The 10765-nt window shown below is 33.9% G+C and overlaps 1 protein-coding gene across 1 annotated transcript in view; it reads right to left on the bottom strand.

The window, feature by feature from the left end:
- Nucleotides 1-4026, bottom strand: part of LOC106470527 (serine-rich adhesin for platelets-like) — a 77559-nt gene extending 73533 nt beyond the window's left edge. Inside the window, exon 1 of the mRNA XM_022399133.1 lies at nt 1706-4026. Within this exon, the coding sequence (XP_022254841.1) occupies nt 1706-1793 (88 nt within the window). The 5' untranslated portion in view covers nt 1794-4026. The remainder of the gene's footprint in view (nt 1-1705) is intronic.
- Nucleotides 4027-10765: the final 6739 nt, after the last annotated feature.

The raw sequence follows: 10765 nt of genomic DNA, 5'->3' as shown, positions 1-10765 counted from the left end.
ACTGATTTTCTCTGATGATTATCTATTAACCATTCACTACAATCCTGAATCTCTGTTTTCTGACTGATTTTTTCTGATGATTCTCTATTAACCATTCACTACAATCCTGAATCTCTGATTTCTGACTGATTTTCTCTGATGATTCTGTATTCACCATTCACTACAATCCTGAATCTCTGTTTTTTGGACTGATTTTCTCTGATGATTCTGTATTCCCCATTCACTACAAGTCTTCTTGGCCATCTTCCAGCTTGATCTTCTTTGCTTTAGAGTTCTTCTCATCTATTTCTATAGGTTCTCTCCTCTTCAATCATCTCTTTATCTATCCAACACTACTGACGTAGGTAGATCTCTACTAAACTTCCGTTAACTGCACATTTTACACAGCAAACCAGTTAAAATGCATTAAAAACGTAAGTACGTAAGGAATATTGTATTTTTCTGTTTATACATACTACATTCAGAGCTGTATTACAAAGTTCGTTAGTATTCTAGTTTCTGTTCATACGAACTAAATTAGGCTTTATTTCCTTTTGAAATATAACAAGTTTTAAAGTAAAATTAACTGGAAATCTCAAGATCGATCTTTATTTTATTGAGCTTGTTTATTTAAATATTTGGTACGAAGACATTTACTTTGCTTCATATAGTATGACCTATTTGTGATGAAGTTACTTCATACAGGAAGTTTTGTACTACGGGAAACAAACAAAAATTGATGCACAACATGTGCAGTTGGCAGACATACACTAGCAGGTTTAAGTAATTAACAGTAAAACATCAGATATGGTACGATCAACGTGATTAAGGTTTTAACAGTAAAAGTAGTAGAATAAACCCGGCTGTTAAAGAATGTTACACAATAGAATCTAAACAATCAACAGTAAAACATCAGATATGGTACGATAAACGTGATTAAGATTTTAACAGTAAAAGTAGAAGAATAAACCCGGCTGTTAAAGAATGTTACACAATAAAATATAAACAATCAACAGTAAAACATCAGTTATGGTACGATCAACGTGATTGAGGCTTTAATAGTGAAAGTAATTGAATAAACCCGGCTGTTAAAGAATGTTATACAATAAAATCTAAACAATCAACAGTAAAACATCAGATATGGTACGATCAACGTGATTAAGGTTTTAACAGTGAAAGCAGTAGAATAAACCCGGATGTTAAAGAATGTTACACAATAAAATCTATATAATCATCATTAAAACACCAGATCCTGCCGAGAGAATCACGTGATTAATATTTCAACTGTGAAATTAGTAGATTAAATTCAAATATATACAGGAAGATAAAATCTAAAGAAATTATTTTCCAACATCGTATGAACAATGTTAAATTTTATAAGCATGTATTAAAGAAAATGTTAAAGTAGGATCAATGAATAGTATTTTTTTATAATATTATTTTTATGTCATGATAAGATGATATGTGCTTATCTGAAAACATAAAAATCACGAGTGGATTTTTGTTTCTTTTCTTCTACTTTCTGCTGTTGTCTGTCAAACGCCTGAAAAACTGTTTTCTTTGCCAAGATTCCGTTTAAAGCGGGAAAATTATTTATCTGGCTTTAACCAGCATTTAAAAGTTAGGTTGAAGAACCTCTCCATCTTTAGATCATATAAAATTCCACATAACTAGTTGAGTACGTTAGGAAATAAAACGACAAAATAAAAAGAAAGACTAACTTTACCTGACCCAGGTCCTTGAGAGTCTAGGCTAACTTCCCGTCTTATCTGGGTCGAAAACGATGGTCGTCGTGCTTGCCCCAATACGTCCATACCTCTGTCGTCACTCCGCTGATTAGGCTTAACCGAATTTCAGAACATCTGCTTTTGCAGTGACATTGACTGTTATGAATATCTGGTGCTAAAAAGTGTACAAACAAATATTTAATTATTTTTTTAAATTTATTGCTTTCCTTTTTAACAACTTGTTTTAAGATAGTTTGTAAATAATGAGACCCATAAAACTGTCAATTCAAATAATTTGAGTTTTTTAGTAAGTGTTATAGTATACGCTTTATAATAATGTTAGATTGGGGGGGGGGGGGTCAAAACCTGGCTTATTTATTTAATTTCTAAACTTTCAATCGATCACAAAGGTTTCGCTATTTCTACAGATATCCGGCTTCTCGTGACAACTTGACTTCTTAACCCTAACAAGCCCGACTAAATTTCCTATCTGGGAGCGATAACTTCACTTTTGACGTTAGAAACTAAAATTATGGTCTGACTTCCTTCTTCACCCCGAACTACGTACGCTTCTTCGTTCACGCTAGTTGTTAATTGCTTTCTTTTCCTACTACAAGATTCGTCTCTTTCGTCACACCGAGAAACGCGACATCTACCGGCGTGTTTCCTTAATAAAAAATCGATAATGCACTGTCTCCACGAAAAGGTAAAACGACTCATTTCTCCATACAAATATTACTACTGAATGTAATCAACATAATTCAATACGTTCTAATCATAAAAGGAACTGATATTAATTATCATAATCTCTTTAAGTATTTCTAGCTTTACGGGCAGGATTATATCAGAATAAAAGTTTCTGCTTACAAAATAATGTTATTTTGCAAAAACAAACATATATGATGTAGAATGTTAAATATATTAAAGGTAAATTTTATTAAGCTCTATGTTATGTCTAATATTTTGCTGTCACCATGTCTATCCCTTCCCTTAGGATTATATCCTTATGCCATTTATCTTTCTTTTTTCTGTGTGTGTGGTTTCGACAAAGTTTGTTTAGTTTACTATCATCTGCCACAAGCAATAATCGGAACCGAATTTTTTGCCGTTCCTGTTGGTCTCTGAAAAGAACCAAAAATTTCAGTTCCTGTTTCAAAAGTTTTGAAATTCTTATTTTGTTCCTATCCGGTTCGAACGAAATGAAATACCGGTTAATACTGGTTCATTTTTTTTTCTAGTCAAGTGGTACTGTATTGGTGTTCATGTCTCTATTTTCATGAATAGCATTGCACAAAAAGCATGAAATACAGTAAACTCCAGATACATCCAAAGAAAAACAGTATGACTTTATCTGTCTGCTTCAATAAATGCACTTAAATCCTGCCTATAGAAAGAACAATATTTATGTTGCACTTTTCAACAAAATTTACAACAGTCTGCTTCGTGTTTTTTTTCTTTTTTTCTGTTGCATTTTCTTTTGCCCTAGTTCTACTTTATAGTTTAAAATAAACGAAATGTCTCACTATCCTCACTGAAAACATCAATCAGAAAAAAATCATCTCCAAGTAATAAATTACATGTAAGCCATCTTTATTATCACTATAAGGCATTCAATGAATGTATCGTGTTCACACGTGCAACTTTACTACACTTTTATTTTGTAAATAACAATGAACATGAAATACATATTACTTCACACACAAGTTCGTGATTCACATCCTTAAATTACAAAAGTTTAACTCGAAACAAGTAACTAATCGGTATTTTACTCACCTTAGAATTAATATGTACAAGTTGCAAATAAAAAATGGCGTTTATATAAGATGTTGACCCACGGAATCGACACTCCTCATTTCAACTTATTCTCAACTGCACCATTAATTCCCGGGCATCAACCAACTATCTAATTTAAGCAACATTCTCAGTAGGAAAGAAACACAAGTTACTATTATAATTATATTTTTAATATTGTAGCTTCTGTATTTGTTTGCGTTAGTCCTAGTATTGTTAAAGAGGTTTAAACGTCATTTTAACGTAGGCCTACAACATGTTATGTGTGTGTACAAGTGTTTAAGCTTGTAGAAACATTAAAGGAGTAAATAAATTAATTTGTTCTCGTCATGTGGATAGAGCATTGAATTAGTTTTGTCAGATAATTGAAAAGAACCCGCCAACGAAAGAACCATGTTACAACAATGCATAAAAAACAAAAAATTATCACCTACTTTAGACGTCGAGACAGCTTTGTACTCGAGTGACCTGTTTCCGTAAGCCTTGTATTTTCTAACTACGTTGTTTCTCCAAAAAATAATTCATGTAGATTTCAAATAAGAATTTTAAAACAAAACATAATTCAAACTGTAAAATAGAATGCCCTAAAACTATTATAAATTACCTCGCTTTCTAACTAATCTATAAATATGTTAAACAAATGTCTTTACTTACCAAAGTTCCATCTTCAGTTTATCCTCAATAAAATCTACTTGGGAAGTAAAGCATTTTACCGAAATTAATTGAAAATATATACATCATAATTACGTCGTTCACAAAGTGGCCTTTCTATTGATTATAAGTATATATCATTAACAAGTCAATGTGAGTTGATAAGTAGTTTCAGAAATATGCATATTTGAGGGCGCTTCTTTTGTGATTGTAACGAATTTATTGATATCTTAAAAAATAAAGAAGACGAGCGGTTCTTAATTTAAATCTACTCTGTAAGTATATGTAAGTGGTGTATCTAATTGATGAACATTCTGAAACCCATATAACGAAATGAAAAATCTAAAAAGGGGAATTTAAAGCATAGAGGCATCACTTGACACGAAGAAGTGAAAATTGAGAACTTATTTTAAAATTTTCCTTTCAAATTAAGAAATTAAAACTTATATAATATCAGGTTTATTTACATAAAATGATACTAAAATTGTTTAATTAAATATTTAATATAACTCAAGAAAGATCGTTTTTGTTGTTTTTTTTTTTTCAAATTACTGTATATTTGAAAACAAAGAAAAGAGATAAAGATAACAAGCTGAAAAAGAACGAAAAAAAAAACGTTATTGACCAATCAAAAAATTCTTATATGTCATTTTCGTTCCAGAACGTAATAAATTAATTATTTCTAAAGTTTTAAGTGGTAACTGAAGGATGGAAAACATTTTCAATGAAGAGGACAAACAACTTCAGATAATTTTTTCTTTATTCTTCCCGACGTTTCGGCTTACCCTTTCTTCACAGACAGAAAGTACAATAAGAATATCGTACCTGCAAACAATACTATCAACTCCGTGTGTAAATCTTGTTTCACAGACAATTAACAAGAAGGTACAATAAGAATATCGTACCTGCAAACAATACTATCAACTCTGTGTCTAAATCTTGTTTCACAGACAATTAGCAAGAATGTACAATAAGAATATCGTACCTGCAAACAATACTATCAACTCTGTGTCTAAATCTTGTTTCACAGACAATTAGCAAGAAGGTACAATAAGAATATCGTACATGCAAACAATACTATCAACTCCGTGTCTAAATCTTGTTTTACAGACAATTAGCAAGAAGGTACAATAAGAATATTGTACCTGCAAACAATACTATCAACTCCGTGTCTAAATTTTGTTTCACAGACAATTAGATTTTTTTAAAACATCATTCTTAAGCTCGTTTGCTGTTATTTCACAGATAGTGGTAAATAGTTTTTTAGCAAAAATGACGTTAATCACCAACTAGCTCTTTATTTAGGGATTTTTACAAGTCTTAAAAGTTAATTTTTTATTGTTTGTTTCTTTGCTTTAGCGCAAAACTACACAATGGACATTATGCGCTATGTCCACCACGGCGAATCAAATCACGGTTTCAGCTCCCACCAGGGAACGATTCTTCAGTGAAACGACTTGTTCACAATTTGTCGATACCCTTTCTTCCCCACATTTGTGGGAAAACAGAAAAACAAGTATATTCACATTCTTAATAGACTCTATCCAAATAATATGTGCACGTTCCCCTAGCAACTCTGGTCTAGACCGTACCGGATTCCAATAATAATATCTGCACATTTCCTTAACAACTCTGGGCTAAAATGTACCGGATTCCAATAATAATATCTACACATTTCTTTAGCAACTGTGACCTCGACGGTATCGGATTCCAATAATAATATCTGCACATTTCCTTAGCAACTGTAGCCTAGACGGTACTGGATACCAAAAATAATATCTGCACATTTCCTTAGCAACTGTGGCCTAGATGGTACCGGATTCCAATAATAATATCTACACATTTCCTTAGCAACTCTGGTCTAAACCGTACCGGATTCCAAAAATAATATCTGCACATTTTTTTAGCAACTGTGGCCTAGACGGTACCGAATTACAATAATAATATCTGCACATTTCCCTAGCAACTGTAGCCTAGACGGTACTGGATTCCAATAATAATATCTGCACATTTCCTTAACAACTGTAGTCTGGACCGTACCGGATTTCAATAATAATATCTGCACATTTCCTTAGCAACTGTGGCCTAAACCGTATTGTATTCTAATGATAATATCTGCACGTATCCTTAGAAACTATGGTCTAGGAATGGACCGGATTAGAACAATTTATAAAACGTTTCCCCAGCAACTCTAGCCTAAAACAAGCAAAGGGCTAAAAGTAATTTCTTATAAATGCATGAAAGTCATGTACTGGAAAGTAGTAGCTGAGCAGTCCGTTTGTAACAGAAGTTTTTGCTTAAACATCAATTTATATGCAATGTAATTGCTCGTTTACTGATCTTGTTTGTTTCTACTTCGAGAGCAGTAAATAGAATATGTTAGTTTTATGATACTAAAAGAATCACGCAGAATTTAAAAAGTGCTGACAAACCACAAAACAAGAAACCCAACAACCGGAGCGCTTTGAAGAGAAATACGAGTACTTTTCTTCTGCTTGTTTGTTTTGTTTTGTTTTGTTTTTGAATTTCGCGCAAAGCTACACGAGGGCTATCTGCGCTAGCCGTCCCTAATTTAGCAGTGTAAGACTAGAGGGAAGGTAACTAGTCATCACCAACCCAACTGCCAACTCTTGGGCTACTCACAAGCAAATTAATTAGCTACTGGTCTGATGTAAATTCATCTTCGACGATACATTACAGGCAAGTATTAAGCTACTAGCGCTAATGTCGTAACATTATCCTTGACGATATATTAGACGAAAGTGTTTAGTTACTAAAGGTAATGTGGTAAACTCGTCCTAGTTGATGTGTACTTGTTTAATTACTAAAGGTAATGTGGTAAACTCGTTCTTGTTGATGAGTATTTGTTTAGTTACTAAAGGTAATGTGGTAAACTCGTCCTAGTTGATGTGTACTTGTTTAATTACTAAAGGTAATGTGGTAAACTCGTTCTTGTTGATGAGTATTTGTTTAGTTACTAAAGGTAATGTGGTAAACTCGTTCTTGTTGATGAGTATTTGTTTAGTTACTAAAGGTAATGTGGTAAACTTGTCCTAGTTGATGTGTACTTGTTTAGTTACTAAAGGTAATGTGGTAAACTCGTCCTAGTTGATGTGTACTTGCTTAGTTATTAAAGGTAATGTGGTAAACTCATCCTAGTTGATGAGTATTTGTTTAGTTACTAAAGGTAATGTGGTAAACTCGTTCTTGTTGATGTGTACTTGTTTAGTTACTGAAGGTAATGTGGTAAACTCGTCCTAGTTGATGTATACTTGTTTAGTTACTAAAGGTAATGTGGTAAACTCGTTCTTGTTGATGTGTACTTGTTTAATTACTAAAGGTAATGTGGTAAACTCGTCCTAGTTGATGTGTACTTGTTTAGTTACTAAAGGTAATGTGGTAAACTCGTTCTTGTTGATGTGTACTTGTTTAGTTACTAAAGGTAATGTGGTAAACTCGTTCTTGTTGATGTGTACTTGTTTAGTTACTAAAGGTAATGTGGTAAACTCGTCCTAGTTGATGTGTACTTGTTTAGTTACTAAAGGTAATGTGGTAAACTCGTCCTAGTTGATGTATACTTGTTTAGTTACTAAAGGTAATGTGGTAAACTTGTCCTAGTTGATGTGTACTTGTTTAGTTACTAAAGGTAATGTGGTAAACTCGTCCTAGTTGATGTATACTTGTTTAGTTACTAAAGGTAATGTGGTAAACTCGTCCTAGTTGATGTATACTTGTTTAGTTACTAAAGGTAATGTGGTAAACTTGTCCTAGTTGATGTGTACTTGTTGTAAAATATTTATGCATATACAATTTTGATAAATGTCTTAAAATGTAATACATAAATAATGATTTCAGCGAACACAGAAGGAAATATTATGTATTTATAATGTTACGCATATAATACATTGATAAACGCTCTAAAATATAATACTTGAATAACGACGTCAACGTGTGTGTGTTTTCTTATAGCAAAGCCACATCAAGTTATCTGTTGTGTCCACCGATAGGAATCGAACCCCTGATTTTAGCATTATAAATCCGAAGACTTACCGCTGTCCCGCAAGGGAAGGAAGTCTTACGTAGATTCAATGTTGCCTGTGATACAAATAACACACGAACACCACGAAAACGGATAAGCTATATGTCTAGAATTAGGCCGAAACAAGAAGTTATGGTGTTAAATTTATACAAACAGACAGTTAACAGGTCACGCGACCCACGCACGGTACTGGTGTTAAGATAAACATGAGTTGTAGTGATTTTCTATTCAACACTCGAAGCAATTAAATTTAGCGAAAAAATTGCTCTTTGATGTGTTCGCCTCTAAGCATAATGCTTCTTTGAAATTTTCAGTACAATGGTTATGGATTAAAACGTGTGCATTTAGAATCGTGTAAAGAAGATGCACACACACACGCATGCATGCATGGTACTAGTTAGACATCTATTATTCCGGCAATGGTTACTATGGTGAATAACATAATGAAAAGTAAATATCAGTTTCTTCTTCTCGGCGTGTGTTTGCTGATACCCACGCTCTGACAGTCTAACTCAAGATAGGGCTGGAAAGAGAACGCACAACTCAGACTCGGTGATTCGTATGACGTTGTACAGGGAAAGTCCTAACGTCGGGAGAATGATCTCCCTCCATTTTCTTGATTAGTACGAGCACGAGGAGGATGAGTTGTTCAAAGCTCACGAGCGAAATTCATTTCCTTCTGTTTGAATGTGCCCTGCTTCAGACGGACCACTAAGCATTTCGTGCTTCGACAATAATTTAGGTACATATTTAGGCCTAATAATACTTTTTGCACTATTTAAGCGCAAAGCTGCACAATGAGCTGTCTGCTGTATACCCATCGCAAAGATTAAACCCGAATTTTAGCGTTATAAGCTCTTAAGCTTACCACTGAGCCTTCGAGTGGCTAGTAAAAACTACACCGAAGGATAAAACGGTCTAGAATTTTTGGACTATTCTGTATTTCAACGCATTATTTCTAAACCCTTATTTGAAGGTATAATATCAAATGGTCTCATTCTGATTATAATAGGCTAACGGTTTGTTTTAATAGCATAAACACAGCAACATAGGTGGGAGAGATGAATGTTTGTTTGTTTTTTGGATTTCGCGCAAAGCTATCTGCGCTAGCTAGCCGTCCCTAATTTAGCAATGTAAGACTAGAGGGAAGGCTAGCTAGACATCACCATCCACCGCCAACTCTTGGGCTACTCTTTTACCAACGAACAGTGGGATTGACCGTCACATTATAACGCCCCCCAGGCTGAAAGGGCGAGCATGTTTGATATGACGGGCCCGGTAAAAACTCATATAGTGTTTTCTTGTAGCAAAGCCACATAGGGCTATCTGCTGTGTCCACCGAAGGGAATCGAACCCCTGATTTTAGCGTTGTAAATCCGAAGACTTACCGGGGGACAAACTGATATAGTTATAACAGCAGGCATTAAGTTTCAACATTTGGTAGTTGTAAAGTAAAGAATGTTCGAATGAGGAAGCAACAAGTTGACAAAGAGTACCAATAAATGAAATAAAAAAATATATAACGTCATGGGAAAATATCAAAATGAAAACTAATTAACTTGAGTAACGTAGAAAGTAATCGGCTTAAGCAGTTGTTTACTTCGAGGAAATTAGAGCAAAAATGGTCGGGAAATTTTGGGATGAAAATTTTGCACCGTGGAGACAAAATATTTAACTGAGGCATCAAAAATAGTCCTTTACATTTGGAGAAGTAAGTCGAATAAAAATTTCAAACAGCGCCGAACTTCCATTCACTAAAGGAAATTATTATAAAGGTTTTTATTCCTCGAAAAAAATAAATAAATGTACTCTTGTCCCTCTAGCAGTGCTTTAGAAATCATCTTACGTTGTTATGTTGAACGTTTAAATCTTATCACTAACTGACCTAAAAATTAGTACGGTTTGTTTGTTTAAGTGCAAAGACACACTATGTGGTTACCCGCGCTCCGTCCACCACGAATCCCGAATTTTAATATTGTAAGTTCGTAAAGCTCGCCACTGTGTAATTTAAAATCAGCATTTTTGCGCCATTTGTTTACGTCTGAATATGGCAGGATTTGTAATAAAACGGTTACCCAAACGGAGGCGGAGATAAATAAAACACGCGACACGTGATTAACAAAAAAAAAAAAGGAAGATTGTTATGGATGAAAAGAATAAATGTGCAAGAAGAATTCTAATGAAAAAATAAAAAAAAAAACGAAAATCAGACGACGTTAGAACAAATATGATATACTGAAAACTAACCTACATGAGTTGTTTGTTTGTCTGTTTTGATGTAAAGCACAAAGCTACACAATGGGCTGTGCTGTGCCCACCACTGGTATCAGAACCTGGTTTAGTGTTATAAGAATTCAGGCTTACCACTGAACCAAGTAGAAAAGTTTTTACAATGTTATCATCATATTATGTTAGTCTTAACTCATCTGATGAAATATTTAAAAGTAATCTAATGCAAAAGTCTCTTTACTAACTTCAAGTCAAGAATGCCATGCCACACTATAACACCGCCATAGGTGCGCTAGCCGTCCCTAATTTAGCAGTGTAAGTCTAGAGGGAAGGCAGCTAGTCATCACCA

The sequence above is a fragment of the Limulus polyphemus genome, unplaced genomic scaffold (genome assembly GCF_000517525.1).
Source record: "Limulus polyphemus unplaced genomic scaffold, Limulus_polyphemus-2.1.2 Scaffold4065, whole genome shotgun sequence".
Lineage (NCBI taxonomy): Eukaryota > Metazoa > Arthropoda > Merostomata > Xiphosura > Limulidae > Limulus > Limulus polyphemus.
This window is presented reverse-complemented; position numbering and strand designations above follow the sequence as displayed.